This window comes from Panulirus ornatus, chromosome 42 (assembly GCF_036320965.1).
Source record: "Panulirus ornatus isolate Po-2019 chromosome 42, ASM3632096v1, whole genome shotgun sequence".
NCBI lineage: Eukaryota > Metazoa > Arthropoda > Malacostraca > Decapoda > Palinuridae > Panulirus > Panulirus ornatus.
Window position 1 is genome coordinate 13,365,686 of NC_092265.1, and position 18,888 is coordinate 13,384,573.

The following is an 18,888-nucleotide window of genomic DNA, read 5'->3' on the forward strand; positions in this document are numbered from 1 at the left end:
ATAATGAAAGGAGAAAGCTGCCCAAAGGAGATAGTTAACTGGATTCTGTGGAAGAACTGTAAGAGAGAAAATGTGACCACGAATGTAAAAACTAGCGGGATGGACAGCATAGTTCTGCTAACCATAACCCATGGGTGTGAAGTGTGGACATGGATTCTAGCTGACAGGAGTAGAATTCCAGCACTAAAATTGACTATTTAAGGGGTGATTGTGGTATTAGTAAATGATGTGGAGTAAATATTGTTGAAGTGTACAATAAGATGTAAATTTTCAGGGGTAAGGAATGACTGACTACATATGTAGTCGGATAAGCAAAAGATCCTAAGGTGGCTTGTTCACTTAGAGAAGGTGCATAATAGACTGGTTGCAAAAATATATAGAAGAAGGTTAGATGGAGATTGAGTGAAGGGCTGACAGCTGGCACTTTAATTGGAAAGTGAGGGAATATACTTGGGAAAGTATTCAGGAAGGTTGTGACTGGGATGCATCTTGTTAGGGAGATAAGTTAGGATTAGACCACTGCAAAATTTTCTACCTGGTCTGTTCCTCTGGAGGAGTTAAGTCGATTATGATATCTAGAAATTGGCAAGCAGTTCATTGTATGTTTTACTGGAAAAAAATTATTATGAGATTAACCTTTTCTAATCAGCATTAAGTTATCGTTACCCAAGTGCTCAGAAAATCATAGAAGTATTTTGCCCATTATGTTTGTAATAAGGAAAGACCAAGTAAGGATTTATTCTCTGTGGCTCAGTCATCTGTTCTTGGTGCTGTTTTGTTTTGGTAAAATATGACAAATAGGTGTAAGGAAGAATATTGATGTTCACAGTCAGGCTTATTGATATTTTTTCAAACTTTTCACAGCTGTGAGGGATGCAAGGGATTCTTCAAGCGAACAGTTCGTAAAGACCTCACATATGCATGTCGAGAAGATAAATCGTGTACCATTGACAAGAGACAAAGAAATCGATGTCAGTATTGCCGATACCAGAAGTGTTTATCCATGGGCATGAAGAGAGAAGCGGTCCAGGTAGGGGGAGTAGAGGTGGGCTTGGTTGTTCTGCACTGGGCAGACATCCTTAATTTTCTGTTGTCTGCATGATTGTTGTATACACATGGTGGATTGGGAGCCTTTACCTCACAAACCACAACTGAAACTATGAAACAAAATTGATAATACAGTATGAGCTCTCCATGCACCATAAAGAATTGTGTGGTGGAGTCCCATTACATTGGCCATAAATCATATGCAATATTTTTGATTGATAAGTCACTTGTGTCATATCACCAAACTTTGTAATTGTATCCTGTCTTTATATGTCCTACAGGTAAACTCTTGGTGAAAATGGCCTATCTATTGGGACTGTAATTTTTGTAATTATTTAAGGTTTATATATGCTCTAATACGTGTACTTTTCATGACTTTTAGGAAGAGCGTCAGCGTACAAAAGGAGACAAAGGTGATGGTGACACAGAGTCATCATGTGGAGCTATCTCAGACATGCCTATAGCAAGCATTCGTGAGGCAGAGCTCTGTGTTGAACAGACAGATGAACAGCCTCTTGACCAAGGGGTGAGTTACAGCCACTTTCTTGTTCTTTTTTTTTTTCTTTTTTTTCAGTAATTGCATGTGATGAAAGATAGAAATATCTATAGTGTTAAAGGAGGGCTAAGAATTATGATTTAAGACTGGCTGTTTTATTTACTTTTCAAATCAGAAAAAGAGCAGACACCTAAGCCCGATGAGTGAAGGTGATCATAAACACTTCACAAAGTGGTGATTGTTATGAACTATAGCACTTTCATCAGTGATATGTTATACTTAAAACAATAATCCCTTTCCCATGATTCAACAGATAACACTTGAAAGAGGGAATGTAGATCTCACTAGAGCAGTAACTCACAAGCATGGGTAAATATTACACAAATGTAAACAGATTATTATACAAAGTTTGATAAAAGAATTAATGTTACACTCAATCAAATGAAAATGGTGATCTGATACATTGATACATAGAGTAAACAGTGGAAATTGAATGAACATAACACATGGACAGTGCAACAAGAATAACCACTGCAAATAGCAAGCAATAATAAGAGGTAAAAGAATAAACTGAAGTCATGCAGATGTGCACAAGGCATTTCACATGGACATGATCTAATCACAATCTTTAATTTTTGTAAGAAACAGATCAATGATGTAGACAGTGAACAGTTCTTCAGTAGAGATTCAGGGATAAAACAGCCAAAGGACATAACATGAAAATAAGCAGGAAGCTTGTTAAAAAAGATATTAGGAAGTACTTTGATAATTGTCTTGAATAAATGGAATAAAATGACTGAAGACATGGTTAATGCTAGCAACATACATAAATTTTAGAAGTATGTTCATGGAGTGTACAAATCCCTCCCCATACAGTACAAATAAGTAATTACAAATTTGTAATTGCACTATTTCTCTTCTAAAAACTCAAAACAATGCCCAGCAGTCTTCCATGCACACCACATACTGTTTAGTTAAGACTTCTCAAAGGGCCTTCCTTTTCAGCTTTTCGAACACCTCTTCTAAATCCGTAAATTCTGCATACAGCTTCTGTTTTCAGGACTTTCTTAACAAGTTTTATGCTGCAAAAATTTTATATGCACACCCGCTTCTCTTCTGAAAGTCACCTTGTTCTTCTCCAACATGGGCTTCATTAATCCTTTTCAACCAGTCAGTCATAATACTACTATACACCTTACTATGCTAAGGAGGCTTATTCCTCTATTATTCTTACACTTGCTCCTACTCATTCACTCTTTATACAGCAGGACATATACTACCTTTGTCCAATCATCAGATGCTTGTCCACATTTCCATGCACTTAATATGAATACAGACAGGATTTTTACCTCATATTTCTTTGTGTAATGGAATGATTAAGAAGTCTTTTTCTTGGCAGGATGCTGTAACCAACATTTGCCAGGCTGCAGATAGACACTTAGTACAGTTGGTGGAATGGGCTAAACATATCCCACACTTTACTGATCTTCCAGTTGAAGACCAAGTTGTGTTACTTAAGGCTGGTAAGTAATAAGTAAAACGTGATATTTTAAAAGTTGATATTGCCCCCTTCCAGAGCTGGTCATTGAAAATTTAAAAAAAAAAAACCTAACAGGTTTTAATGTGATTATTTCAAGGAATATCCATTCCAGGATTCAATCAGTCTAACTAGTAGTATTAAGGAGTTGCAGGTTCATTGACATACTGTACAGAAAAGAAGCAATTTTGGGAAAAAAATGTATTCTTTCATGTTAGTGCTTTTTTCATTTACACTGTGAAAACATCTTAAATTGGATATCATTGCACTATTTTCTTATTTTCTTTTGTGCAGGTTGGAATGAACTACTAATTGCTTCTTTCTCACACCGGAGCATGGGAGTTGAAGATGGCATAGTTTTAGCTACAGGACTTGTGGTAATTACAAAGATATTTTTTTCCATACATATATGTAAAGTGTATAATGAATGCAAGTTAGGAAGAGTATCAAAGTGTGAAAGTTATGATTCTAGTGTAAATGATAAGTCTGCAGTTACAGCCTGCCATTCACTGATAATTGCATATGGTTGTTGGCCATACTTTTAGTATGGTGCTTAGTGTAGTAATTTGAAACAAGTGAAAATACATTTGAATACAAGACAGACAAATGTAATACAGTTACAGAATGATGTAGCACCACATGTTTGTTGGCTCTGAAATCCTTCCATTCTTTAATCCATTATACACACAGGTTTATTAAGATAAAGCGAGAGCAGTAAATGATAACTCTCATGAAGAGTAATGATTTTTGTTGTCATATAACTGATACATTGTCAGGGAGAACCATGAGACAGAAGCAGTATTTTGTGTAGGAACTCATGAAATAAGGTTATGTATTGTGTACTTGTATTCTGTCATAGTTAACTTTGCAGAATATTGTAGCATGCTCAGACCTTATTTTTATGTTGTCATGATACTGATCCGACTTGTATCATTCAAAGGAAAAGCCTCCTGGCATTGTAGAAGGCCGTGAAATTTTTTTAATTAGAACGTTAACATTTAACTTTCATGTGTGTTACATAACTACCTTTTTCTTCTCCGTGGTTGTTTTTAGTGTTGCATATTATGTAGAAAATATAATGTAATAATGAAAATATTGTGTGGTTGATATGTCTTTTTTTCATAGAAACCTGTTAGAATATCCTAAGAGGGTCTGTGATTAAGACTGTACTTCTTTTTTAGACTAGTCTTCGGTCACATAGTATATGACATTTAAACCAATATAAAAGAACCATCAACTCTTTCCATGTGGTAGTAAAAAGAGTGTTGTTGAGAGAGCAGAAGAGGGTATTTTGAAATGGTTTGATCACATGGAGAGAATGAGTGAGGAAAGATTGACAAAGAGGATATATGTGGAGGGAATGAGAAGTGGGAGACCAAATTGGAGGTGGAAAGATGGAGTGAAAAAGATTTTGAGTGATCAGGGCCTGAACATGCAGGAGGGTGAAAGGCGTGCAAAGAATAGAGTGAATTGGAACGATGTGGTATACCGGGGTCGACGTGCTGTCAATGGATTGAACCAGGGCATGTGAAGCGTCTGGGGTAAACCATGGAAAGTTTTGTGGGGCCTGGATGTGGAAAGGGAGCTGTGGTTTTGGTGCATTATACATGACAGCTGGAGACTGAGTGTGAACGAATGTGGCCTTTGTTGTCTTTCTTAGCAATACCTCGCACACATGCAGGGGAAGGGGGTTGTCATTTCATGTGTGGCAGGGTGGCGACGGGAATGAATAAGGGCAGACAGTATGAATTATGTACATGTGTATATATGTATATATATGGATATATATGGATATATGTGTATATATGGATATTGTCCTCAGACATCTCATTTCCAGCACATCCACCCTCCTCCGCACAACTCTATCTATAGCCCACACCTCACAATCATATAACATTGTTGGAACCACTATTCCTTCAAACATACCCATTTGTGCTTTCCAAGATAACGTTCTTGACTTCCACACATTTTTCAACGCTCCCAGAACTTTCACCCCCTTTCCCACTCTATGATTCACTTCTGCTTCCATGGTTCCATCCGCTGCCAAATCCACTCCCAGATATCTAAAACACTTCATTTCCTCCAGTTTTTCTCTATTCAAACTTACCTCCCAGTTGACTTTTCCCTCACCCCTACTGTACCTAATAACCTTGCTCTTATTCACATATACTCACAGCTTTCTTCTTTCACACACTTTACCAAACTCTGTCACCAGCTTCTGCAGTTTCTCACACGAATCAGCCACCAGCGCTGTATCATCAGCGAACAACTACTGACTCGCTTCCCAAGCTCTCTCATCCAAAACAGACTTTATACTTGCCCCTCTTTCCAAAACTCTTACCTCCCTAACAACCCCATCCATAAACAAATTAAACAACCATGGAGACATCACGCACCCCTGCCGCAAACCAACATTCACTGAGAACCAATCATTTTCCTCTCTTCCTACATGTACACATGCCTCACATCCTCAATAAAAACTTTTCACTGATTCTAACAACTTACCTCCTACATCTTATATTCTTAATACCTTCTATATATATATATATATATATATATATATATATATATATATATTAAGAATATATGGTGTGGGAGGCAAGTTGTTAGAAGCAGTGAAAAGTTTTTATCAAGGATGTATGGCATGTGTACGTGTAGGAAGAGAGGAAAGTGATTGGTTCTCAGTGAATGTAGGTTTGCGGCAGGGGTGTGTGATGTCTCCATGGTTGTTTAATTTGTTTATGGATGGGGTTGTTAGGGAGGTAAATGCAAGAGTTTTGGAAAGAGGGGCAAGTATGAAGTCTGTTGGGGATGAGAGAACTTGGGAAGTGAGTCAGTTGTTGTTCGCTGATGATACAGCGCTGGTGGCTGATTCATGTGAGAGACTGCAGAAGCTGGTGACTGAGTTTGGTAAAGTGTGTGAAAGAAGAAAGTTAAGAGTAAATATGAATAAGAGCAAGGTTATTAGGTACAGTAGGGTTGAGGGTCAAGTCAATTGGGAGGTAAGTTTGAATGGAGAAAAACTGGAGGAAGTAAAGTGTTTTAGATATCTGGGAGTGGATCTGGCAGCGGATGGAACCATGGAAGCGGAAGTGGATCATAGGGTGGGGAGGGGGCGAAAATCCTGGGAGCCTTAAAGAATGTGTGGAAGTCGAGAACTTTATCTCGGAAAGCAAAAATGGGTATGTTTGAAGGAATAGTGGTTCCAACAATGTTGTATGGTTGCGAGGCGTGGGCTATGGATAGAGTTGTGCGCAGGAGGATGGATGTGCTGGAAATGAGATATTTGAGGACAATGTGTGGTGTGAGGTGGTTTGATCAAGTAAGTAACGTAAGGGTAAGAGAGATGTGTGGAAATAAAAAGAGCATGGTTGAGAGAGCAGAAGAGAGTGTTTTGAAATGGTTTGGGCACATGGAGAGAATGAGTGAGGAAAGATTGACCAAGAGGATATATGTGTCGGAGATGGAGGGAACGAGGAGAAGTGGGAGACCAAATTGGAGGTGGAAAGATGGAGTGAAAAAGATTTTGTGTGATCGGGGCCTGAACATGCAGGAGGGTGAAAGGAGGGCAAGGAATAGAGTGAATTGGAGCGATGTGGTATACCGGGGTTGACGTGCTGTCAGTGGATTGAATCAAGGCATGTGAAGCGACTGGGGTAAACCATGGAAAGCTGTGTAGGTATGTATATTTGCGTGTGTGGACGTATGTATATACATGTGTATGGGGTGGGTTGGGCCTTTTCTTTTGTCTGTTTCCTTGCGCTACCTCACAGACGCGGAAGACAGCGACAAAGCAAAAAAAAAATATATATATATATATATATATATATATGGAAGCGGAAGTGGATCATAGGGTGGGGGAGGGGGCGAAAATTCTGGGGCCTTGAAGAATGTGTGGAAGTCGAGAACATTATCTCGGAAAGCAAAAATGGGTATGTTTGAAGGAATAGTGGTTCCAACAATGTTGTATGGTTGCGAGGTGTGGGCTATGGATAGAGTTGTGCGCAGGAGGATGGATGTGCTGGAAATGAGATGTTTGAGGACAATGTGTGGTGTGAGGTGGTTTGATCGAGTGAGTAACGTAAGGGTAAGAGAGATGTGTGGAAATAAAAAGAGCGTGGTTGAGAGAGCAGAAGAGGGTGTTTTGAAGTGGTTTGGGCACATGGAGAGGATGAGTGAGGAAAGATTGACCAAGAGGATATATGTGTCGGAGGTGGAGGCAACAAGGAGAAGAGGGAGACCAAATTGGAGGTGGAAAGATGGAGTGAAAAAGATTTTGTGTGATCGGGGCCTGAACATGCAGGAGGGTGAAAGGAGGGCAAGGAATAGAGTGAATTGGAGCGATGTGGTATACCGGGGTTGACGTGCTGTCAGTGGATTGAATCAAGGCATGTGAAGCGTCTGGGGTAAGCTATGGAAAGCTGTGTAGGTATGTATATTTGCGTGTGTGGACGTATGTATATACATGTGTATTGGGGGGGTTGGGCCATTTCTTTCGTCTGTTTCCTTGCGCTACCTCGCAAGCGCGGGAGACAGCGACAAAGTATAAAAAAAAAAATATATATATATATATATATATATATATATATATATATATATATATAGATATATGTATATGAGTGGATGGGCCAGTCTTTGTTTTTCCTGGCGCTACCTCACTGATGCAGGAAAGAGCGATTAAGGATAATAAAAAAAGCTCTGAAAGGGTTAAGGATATAAAACCTTTCTAAATGATTTTAAGCAATGTAGAAACTAAAATTAAATCAACATAAGGCCTGTGCCATGTAGTAAAAGGCAGAAAGCACCCCATCATTTGAGTGCCATATCTAGCAACACAGCTTGTGTTGAAGGTCTGCCTTGAATTCGAGATTCTGCAAGTTTGCAGCCAAATGATCATAGACTTTCAAAGACTTCCTTATTAGGAAGTGTGTATTCCTATTCACTGTTATAAAAAGTGATAAATGATTAATTATACCTGCAAATGTAATGGATTCATATTTTTCATCAGGTACACAGAAGCAGTGCTCATCAGGCAGGTGTTGGAACCATTTTTGATCGAGTATTATCAGAGTTGGTTGCTAAGATGAAGGAAATGAAGATGGACAAGACTGAGCTAGGCTGCTTACGCTCTGTGGTGCTATTCAACCCTGGTAGGTACTGGATTTTTTTTTTAGTGTACTCTTTATTCTTTTGTTTTATAGAAGATAGAAACAAGTGAGGAATGATTACCCTCCTCATAATCTCTGGTGTGTCTGAATGTGACTAAGATGAGAAGGGAGTGATAGGTATTAAGTTTAAGGAGAGGAACCTGGATGTTCTTGCTCTGAGCAAAACAAAGCAAAAGGGGAAAAAGGAAGAATGGTTTGGGAGTGCCTAGGGGTAAAATTGGGTTAGCTTGAGGCAGTAGCTCTGCAGCTGAAGGAGTTGTGAGATTGTGGGAAAGTCAAATGAAGTGAGCCCCAGAATGATTTGGGTAAAGATAAAATAAGATTACAGTATGTGGATGATTATTAGTGCTTAGGCACCTGGGAAGAAGACTGAGAAAGAAAGATGTGTTTTGGTAGGAAATGAGTGAATGTGTCAGCAATTTTGATGGAAGAGGTCAAGTATTAGTGATGGGTGATTTGAATGCAAAACTGGATAATGTGGCAGTTGAGGCCATGAGATGCCCAGTGTTATGAGTAAGAATGGTGAACAACTTGTGAAGTTGTGTGCCAAAAAAGGACTAGTGATTGGGAATAGCTGGTTTAAAAAGGGGGATGTACATAAGTATACATGGGTGAGCCGTAAGATAGTAAGGGGGCATTATTGGATTATGTCCTAATTTTTAGGCATGCAAAGGAGAGATTCTTGGATGTGAAAGTGCTGAGAGGGGCAATTGGTGGGATGTCTGATCATTACTTGGTGGGGCTGCAGTTGAAGATTTTTAAAAGCTGTAGGAAATGAAGAAATGGTAGAGGTGGGAAGATAGTGAAACTGAATGAGCTTGGAGAAGAGTCTTGTGAGATGAGATACCAGAAGAGATTTGGTGTGGAATGGCAGAAGGTGAGAGTAAATGAAGAGGCATGAATGAAGAATGGAAGATATTTAAGGAAGCATTGCTTACATGTGTGAGAAGTGAGTGGCAATTGGAAGATGGGGGTTGGACAAGTAGCCGGTGGGTTAAGAAAGTTAAGTTGCTAATGAAAGAGAAAACGGCTGTGCGGGCATTACTTGCAAAGAAGGAGGGCATGTGATTGGGAGATGTACAAGAGAAAGCAGGAAGATGCAGAGGTGGAAAAAGAGGGCAGATGAGAGTTGGGATGAGTGAGTATTAGCAAAGTTCAGGGAGGATAAGAAAATGTTTTGAAAGGACGTTAATAGTGTGAGAAAAACGAGCACAAAGAACTTAAAGGAAGGGAGGGATGAGGAATTTGTAACAGACAGAAATGTCATGAAAAGGAGATTGTGTGAGTATTTTAAAGGGTTGTTATATATGTTTGATAACATGGTGGTAGACGTGGGATGTTTAGGATATGGAAGTATGTGAAATGAGTCATAGCAAATGATATGGTGAGAAGAGGTGGTGAAAACCTTGCTTCTATTTAATCAGAGAACAGTACAGAGGTGATGTCATCATCATCAATCTAATCGTTTCAGACCATCAGGCAGCACAGGATTCTCTAGGTTCACAAACTAATCATATATCTTGTATCACATAAGCTTTTTTATGAATCTTTCACTAGATCTCATCATATACTAACATAGATATTGAGAGTATTATACATGATACGCCAGTTGAAAACAGTGATTGCGTAGTGATCAAGTTTGAATAAATGGTTAATGTGGACATTAAAAGAGAAAAGGTGAGACAAGACATAAGAGTAGATATAATCATGGAAATTACATAAACCTCAACAAATTCTACAGAAACATAGATTGGGAAATGGAGTTCAGTAGCCAGGAACCAGGGATTATATATGTTTAGAGATTCTGTGAAATTTACAAGGAGTAGGAATACAGGAAATGGTAAAAAACAGAGGAAAGAATGGATTAATGAGAGATGCTAAACAGCATTTGCAAGGTACAAGAGAGTAGGATAAGAAGGGAGGAACAAAGAATATTGTGGACAAGGTTGGAGAAACCCAAACCTTTTTGATGAATTCATCCAGAGCCAGTTGTTAGTTAGAGCAGCAAATCAGACTAAGGGATTCAGAGGGAAGAATTATAAAGGATGATCTAAGGATATGTGAGGAACTGCATGACACTTTCAGGAAATAAAATGGGGAAATGGATATATAAAGCATTGAGATTTCCAGAAAAGACATCAACAGGATAGTAAAAGGTCTTGACCCCCATACAAGTTGTGGTCATGTTGAAATTTCACCATTGATGTTGAAGCTGTGTGCAGATTCTATAGCTACACCTATTGAAATGCTTGTACCTTTGTATAAGAATGGAGACTAGGAACAGGCATTGAACTGCAGACCAGTCTTACTAATGAGAGTGGTCTGCAAGGTTCTAGAAAAGACAATTAAAAAGCAAATGGATGACTTTCTATAAAGGTGAAATTACACAAATGAGAGACTGTGTTTTTAGGAAAAGGAAGTCTTACTTAACAAAGAAACCTCTTGGATATCTATGGGAGATTGAGCTCTGTCTTTAACAAGAGGGAAAGACTGCGTGGATTGACAGTATCTGGACTGCCAAAAAACATTTAACATTGTACTGCATACGAATCTGTTTAAGAAACTGGACCATCAGGCAGGAAACTCCTTCAGTGGATAGATTACCCCAATGGAAGATAACACAAAGCACACACCTTCTCCAAAAGGATGGAGGTAACCAGCAGAGTACCACAGGGTTCTTATTCTGTGACCATTACTGTTCTTGATCTTTGTAAATTTCATACTTGAAGGTATGGATTTTTACCTTAGTATGTTGAAGATGATGCAAAAGTCATGAGGGAAGTGGAAAGTGAGGAGCATTGCATCATCTCACAAGGGAACATATACAGACTCCAAAGGTGGTCTTATTCATTGTTGATGAAATTCGAAGAGTAAATATAAAGGACTGAGGATGGGACAAAGTTAAAAAAGGCTTTAACATGATTATAATGTAGCAGGAAGTAAGCTTCAGGATTGTGTGTGTGTGAGAAGAACTGGAAGTTGACATCCCTGACCTGCTGCCAGAGTCCCATTCTAAACTTTGTCAGTAGACAAACTGTCTGCTGTAAAATTTTAGAATAACTTTCATTATCCACTCATGTTTTTGCAGTCACAACAGATCGACAGATATGCTTAATACACCTTGTGTCTAAAAACCTATACTCTTTTCACATTATGAATTCTTTTTATTCAGTAGAATTGCAATGAGTTCCCTAGTGAAGTTTTAAGTTAATATTTGGATCAGTGTTGTTGAGAATCATTCACTTTAATGTAAAGACCTGTAGTGTTTAATGTAAAGACCTGTAGTGAATTGTGTGTGAAAAATTCTGAAAGTGCAATCCATTTGTGAATGCAAGGGCCAGCTTATTGTACATCTTTAGTTAGCAATTTAAGTTGTTCTTTATACTATTTGAAATCGACATTTTTATTGCCAACTGATTGCCTTCCTTCTATTGTGATTAGTTCGTTATTCTTATCATTAGTATACAATCCCAGGACCCTTTTATGGGACTGCTGCAGCTTTGAAACTGCACTCCTCACAGAAGCAGGGAAATAATGGGTTGATGAAATTCTACTCTTTTCCATACATTGATAGTGATACAGCCTCACCAAAGATGACAGAGTCAAGGAACATCAGTGATCAGTTATTAAAAAGTATTCAATAAACATGTATAAGAAACACTGTGAAAATTATTTCATCTCTCACATCCAGATGCCAAGGGATTGACTTGCTGTAACGATGTAGAGATATTACGTGAGAAGGTTTATGCAGCTCTAGAGGAGTACACACGCACTAGCTACCCTGATGAGCCTGGCCGATTTGCAAAACTTCTCCTACGACTACCAGCGTTGAGATCCATAGGCCTAAAGTGCCTTGAATATCTCTTCTTGTTCAAGGTATAGTAGTCCTCTTACTGTTAGGTATTGGTAAAAGCTAATTTTTCTATAGTAGTTAATATCAGTTAGCTTTTGAAATAGGAAAAGTAGAGATATCATTTTTTCCCTTGACTTGAGTCTTTATTACACCTTTACATTCATTATCTCTTTCACAAATGATGTTTTGTGTATTTTCTTCATTCCTTTCGCACAGTCCTCTGTCTTTTTCTAATTCTGTATTCCTTCTTGTTGAGAATCTTAGTCCTATTTGATTTGCTTCAGACGAAGTGATTTTGCAGCCCTTCAAATTTAAGTTTAGAATGATCAGATACTGAGATAGGATGTTTAGATGAAATTTTTGTATAGCATAAGAAAGAGATATACCAAGTAATACAAGTTTGTATTGCAGTATTTCTTTTTAACACGTTGATTTTCCACTTCAGCGAGGTAGCATCAAGAACAGGTGAACATTAGCTTCATATATATGCTTCCACCCTCTAGCTGTCATTTGTAATGCAATTATGTAATCCTGAGCCCACTATCCACATCCAGGTCCCATAGACTATTCATTTGCTCTGGATCAGCCCATTGAAACTTTGTCAGTTATTGTATATCACATTGCTAACAGTTGTTCATAAAGCAATACCTTGTATTTTAAATTTCGTGACAACAGTTTATGCAGTAATGGGTTTATGTTACAAATTCAGAGACCATGCAGTGTATAGTATTAATTTAGTTCCATTATCTTAAATATTTGAGTCTACTAAGCAGCCATGACCAAGGAGGTATGTTACCAGTACTACCTGCCTGGGTATTGGGAGGGTTAGTGACATCTGCATAGTGATCCAGCAATTTAGTGGTTGTCAAGTTGCACTTCTCTGATCCAGGTAGCTTTCTTTTCTTTCTACTTCAATAACATGTGGACTACTGGCATTCTGTCCACAAACATACAGTATCTTCTCGTCATATGTAACACTTTATGACACTTAACTCATGCAGGTCATTCTTCATAATTGTAGATTTTCCTGCAGTGAGCACTATATGCTAGCCCTGCCTTTTGGCAAAATGGTAGGAGCAGTGTGTATAGAAGTAGTAGGTAGGGACATTTAGGCAAAAGCATTAGGTAGAAACATTAGATAGAAATAGAAGGTAGGAGCTTTAGATGGAAGTAGTCATTAGGAACATTAGGTAGAAACCTCTGCAGACACTGCATGAGAGTTGCCCTCTGCCAGTGGCCTGTTAAGGGTGAGGCACCATTCTCATCTCCCTGAGTTTTCCAGTTTTTGCTTCTGACACTGTGGTTGGTCTGTACTGGTTGGCGGTAGACAGTGGTACTCCAGTGTAATGTTGGGATTAAAAAAGCTTTGTTAAGCACTGGTATTTGATGAGGTAGATTGTCTCCACAAAACATGTCATGCCACATATATAGAAAAAACACATTAATTAAAATTATGTAGACTCATACAGAAGTGCCATTTCACCTTCATAGCTTTCATTACAAAATAGTGTGATCATCATATCTACATGTATGTGTATGTATTCATATATGTGTGTATAGCAGTGGATGGGTCTTCCTCCGTTTCCTGAAGCTACCTCACTGATGCAGGAAATGGCGCTCAAGTATCATAAATAAAATAACCAGTTTTTTTTATTGATAGTTTACATATGGAGCATGTGCACAGATCACACTTGAGCTTAAAAGTGTCTGTTATATCATTGTTTTATCATTTTTTGACCTTCCACCCAGATTGCTCCTTTTCCATTTTATCAGTCACCGAATATCTTACTTTGGTTGACTTCATACCACTTAGTGATTTCGACTAAGTTACAGTTTCTTGTTTTCTCTGCATTTGTTGTTGTTCATGCACTAAATTCATTTACACTATACACATATTTGAGGAAGGCAGCAGACTCACCACTCAAGCACTGATAATTTTTGCTTTCAGCATGGACAGTATTTTTGATTTGTTTTCTGTTTTCAGCCAGGATAGTACTTTTGGTTTCTTTATGAGTGGTGCCATGATGCATGAGTATAGTCCAAAACATGTGGACAAAAAAATTTCAAGCAAATCGTAAGTGTGGTGTGTGATTGATAAGGGAAACAAGTCACAAGGCCCTACCTGGGTCATGGGCAGTACTTTTAAATGGGTGAGGGAGAGCTTGAGATCCCAAAACACCAGGACCCTGATATGCCAAAACACCAGGACCCAGTACAAGGGTGGGGCTCAGGCTCTGTAAATTTTTTTCCCATACTCAATACTGACAAAGCCTCTTTTTCAGTAATAAAAGAAAGTATTAAATCATTAAACACACAGAAAGAAGGAATCCTAATGGAACTTTTAACAAAGTCAAAATTTGCTACTTATTCCTACATAGTTTTCTGCCTTGGTCAGCAACTTAAGTTTAACAGATAGCCTCACCCTTATATTGTTCATTGTGGTCAAGGCCAAGTAAACATAGTTGTTATATACTAAGTTTAATATTAACTGTTACTTTATGTTTAGTGAATGGGGTACTTTCACTGATATCACAAGAATATTATCACTTTAAAAGATCTCAAATTGAAATAAAAGCTGTAACTGTGATGATCCTATGTGGGGAAAAATGTTCCAGATACTCACGTGGTCAGTTACTTAGTGAATTTGATGGACATTTAAGGCTTCGTATCCTTTACAAACCTAGGTTAGTAGCACAAAGAATGTCCAATTATCCGACTTCTGTGTAGCTGATCATTCTAACTATCCATTAGAATTCATCCAAATTTGTTAACAATCATTATGTCATCAAAAGCTTGGTCATCTTACTTTTTGTCCTCAAAATAGAATTTAAACAGGCTTTCCCAAGTCGGCCACTAGAGATGCTGCTCTTCTAGCGCCTATTATCACTTTTGCTTATACATGTTGGAGTTCTTTACTGGATACCTTGATGGGTGCTCTTTTTGGTATTAAGACATACTTAGAAGTACCATATCATCCCTTCACACTGTTCAGCTTTTATCACTGCAGGCACGTTATCTGTGAGGCAAAGCATTCCTTTATTCAAAGGAAGTGCTACTCCTCTTCATCCACTGATAGGTCTTTCTAGTCTTTAGCTGAGGGCATCTCTGACAACTTCTGTCACTCTACCTTTCCTTCACTTTTCCATTCTGATGGTATTATAGCTATCTCCCACTGACAAAGCAACTCTTCAGTTCCTGTTTCTCCTCTAACTCCACCTTGGATGACTCTAACATTCCTTCACCCCCTGATGCTCCTCTTACTAATTCTATGCTTTTCCCCATATTCTCTTTTCAGACTGTCCAAAAAGCACTTCTTTCTCTGGACACAAGCAAGGCTTATGGTCCTAATGGCATCCATTCCTGTGTACTGAAAGAGTGTGCCTCTGACTTGCACCTGTGCTTGCTTGTCTGTTCTGTTTCTGCTTAGAAACCAAAACTTTTCCTTCTCCTTGGAAACATGCATTGATACATCCCATCCCTAAAAAGGGTGACCATTCTGACCCCTCTTAACTATTGTTCATCCTACTGCTTTGACATCTACCATTTCCAAAGTCTTTCAAGCCATCCTCAACTCCCATATCCTTAAACATCTCAGAAATCACAGCCTTCTCTCTTATCAATAGTATGGATTCCATAAGGCGAGTTCCATTGGTGATATTCTTACTTATCTTACTGATGTTTGGTCATCGTCCCTGAAAGGTTTTGGGCAGTCATTTGTAGTTGACCTGGACATATCTAAGTCTTTTGACAGGGTGTGGCATTGGGTTCTCATCTCCAAGTTCCCCTCTTTTGGCTTCCCTTCCTCACTTTGCTTCTTCATATCTAGTTTCCTCTCTGGCTGATTAAATTCTTTGGTTGTTGATGGATCAGCCTCCTCCTTTTTCTCCATCAACAGCAGTGTCCCTCAAAGTTCTGTCGTGTCGGCTACACTTTTTCTCTCTTTTTGCAACAATTTCCTCTCCTCCTCAAATAATCCAGTGCACTCATATGCTGACAACTCAGCACTGCATTCATCCACATCCTTCAATTCTGCTCACTCTTCTCTCACTTGATCTGCATCTCGTCTTGACACAGCTTCTTCAATAAACTCAGACTTGGACAGGACATCTCTGTGAGTTAGACAAAATCTTGTTAAGTTTAATACCTCCAGGACCCAATTTATACCCATCTTTCAGTTGAAAACCTCACAACTCTTGCCTCTCCTTTGACGTATCTATAATTTCATGTCTGGGCTCTCAAAGAACATACTTGGTAATACTTCAACATGCACTCTTTCTTGAAACCCCACTTTACAGGAATAGCTAAGTCTTCCTCTAAGAAACTGGGTGTCCTGTTTAGATGTCGAAACTTCTCTTCTGAACGTTGCCCCGTTTGACAAGGGATTGAATTGTTCTTGTATGGAGTCCTGCTCTCACATTTAGGGTGGTTCTATCTGTGTACCCTTACTTGATAGAGTTGAGCCAAAAGCGGTCCAACTTATAAACTGTCCCAGGCTAACTTCCAAGCTTGATTCCCTTACCATGTGCTGCAATATTGATTCACTTTATCTCTTTTATTGGTATTACTTTGATTTTTGCTCCTAAGAGCTGGCTGCTTGTGTGCCCCCACCACTAGCTAGACCACGCAATACTCAGCAAGCTACTGCATCACATGGTTATTGTGTGGCCATTGGCAATTCAAGGGTGGGCTGTTTTGATACCTACTTCTTTCACTACACATTGAAACTTTGGAACTCTCTACCCTCTCATGTCTTTCCCAATACCTATGACATGGCACATTTCAAAAGACAAGTCTTTCACATCCTCAAAAATTCATTAATACTTTCATTATCTTTTCTTTTTCCACCTCATAATTCTCTGTATTTCAATGAAGACCCAGCTTTGATGTGGACTTTTGCCCATGTACAGAATCTTTTCAGTAATGTTACAATGGTATTTTCTGTATCAAAAAATATCTTGTGTGCTGTAATTGTGATGATTTGATGGGGGAAACACACACCAGATGCTCACTTAGTTACCAAGTTGCCATGGTGGTGGAAAGAAATCTTTGCAAGCTGCATTAATGATAATCAGAAACATTATTTGGAAGGTGATAAGATAAATAATACTTTGTCATTACTTTTGTAACCGCTACCTTGCTAACGGGGGAGACAGCGACAAAGCATAATAAATAAATAAATATATTTTTGTAACATTCATTAAGGCTCTTTTTGCTTTTATTGTTGTGGGCCTTGGCCGTGTATAAGAATTAAGGAAAATTTAGATGGCAGCCACTGTAAAAAATTTTTCTTGAGTATGTCTTTGCCACTGTTAACTGTTTCCTCTGGCTTGGCCAGGTTAACTGGAAAAAGATATTTTGAACTCAGGAGTTTTGCCTTTATTGTTGTGGGTCTTGGCAGTATAAAAGAAATTATGCAGAATTTTAATGGTAATTTCGAAAGTTAGGACATTCACCTGGAATATCATGACTCAAAGAAAATATTTTGTATGGGGATGGATAAAGGTAGGGGATAATTAAGGAGCAGTAAGCTTCACCTTTTCAGGCCCATGCTCACCCTGCTTGCTGTTGCACTGCTCACCCACCCATCTTCATAAGTACTTACTATGCAAGTAAAATATAATGTGCTTTCTGTAAAATATGAACAGGATATTAGGGGAAAATTATTGTGCTTTTTTAAATTACCCTCCAGTGACAGAAGTGTGCAGTTCAAAACATGCAAGCTAGCTATTCACTTTGCAGTTGTAGCTGTAATTGCTTTTTGTAGTACTAGAGCTCTCACAGTCTCATATGGTACATTCTTTTTCGTCTCAAGTGTGTGTTTCTGGAAGGTATCAAATTTGTACTTTCCCCTAAGGTATTACTTACATATATTATTTAGATATCCATTATTTGTATCTACCATTCCTACCTCTTATGTAAAATTCACCTATTACCTCTATTCCAACATTTTATGTATACTATTGTAATTATTTCATAATCCCCTTTTCATCCTGCCTTAGAAGTGCTGAGTTGAATGTCTGAAAAGTCTACTTCTTCATTGTTTGTGGTCTGCCACTGACTATCTTTCATTTCGCTATTATACTTACTTATCCCACAACTTTTTTTTTGGTCACCCTCACTCTCTAATCCCATTTCCTTTACATCTTTTGCCTAATCATAAGCAAGCTACTTTTGCTTGATTCACACAAGAACACTAGGATTGACCATATATCTTTCTACTTGAAGCAGTCCTATCTTGCTGTGCAGCATATTATACACAACTGTAGGTTACATAAATTTTACCTAGTACCAACTTGGTACCATTAGTGACAATTACCACATTTATTTGTCAAGTGCATTTTCTTTTATAGTCATCACGATGTACATATACTTCCTTGCTACCCTTGTCAGAAAGATTGTATTGTTATCTGATAATTTTATTGCTTTCTGTAGTCAAAAAAGTTTTTTTCATTATTTAACTCCATCATTTGACGTGCAAACCATGGAACAGTGTATGGATAGTTGGCTGCGTCTTTGAGACTTTATACCATGACACCTCAAAAGTGGGTATTGTAGGCTATGGATAGTAGACTTCATCTTTTGAAACTTTATATCTTGACATCTTGAAAGTGGGTATATTAGGCTATGGATTTCAAAAGTGGTTAGTAGGCTGACTAGGCTACAGATAATAGAATTTCTCTTTGTAACTTTATATCATGACTAAGGCTATGGATAGTAGGCTCTGTCTTTGAAACTTTATATCTTGTCATCCTGAAAGTTGGTACATGCAGATGAAGCCATTGTTGGT

At 38.3% G+C, this 18,888-nt stretch overlaps 1 protein-coding gene across 11 annotated transcripts in view; it reads left to right on the top strand.

Moving 5' to 3' along the window:
- The window catches only part of usp (retinoid X receptor ultraspiracle), a 219,883-nt gene that overhangs the window by 197,577 nt on the left and 3,418 nt on the right, over window positions 1–18,888 (top strand). For 7 of the 11 annotated variants that reach the window (XM_071686570.1, XM_071686572.1, XM_071686562.1 and 4 more), the window contains 6 exons: window positions 865–1,045; window positions 1,430–1,573; window positions 2,943–3,066; window positions 3,375–3,457; window positions 8,089–8,230; window positions 11,940–12,124. In XM_071686570.1, the coding sequence (XP_071542671.1) occupies window positions 865–1,045; window positions 1,430–1,573; window positions 2,943–3,066; window positions 3,375–3,457; window positions 8,089–8,230; window positions 11,940–12,124 (859 nt within the window). The remainder of the gene's footprint in view (window positions 1–864; window positions 1,046–1,429; window positions 1,574–2,942; window positions 3,067–3,374; window positions 3,458–8,088; window positions 8,231–11,939; window positions 12,125–18,888) is intronic. The other 4 variants (XM_071686573.1, XM_071686566.1, XM_071686568.1 and 1 more) reach the window with 1 other exon arrangement.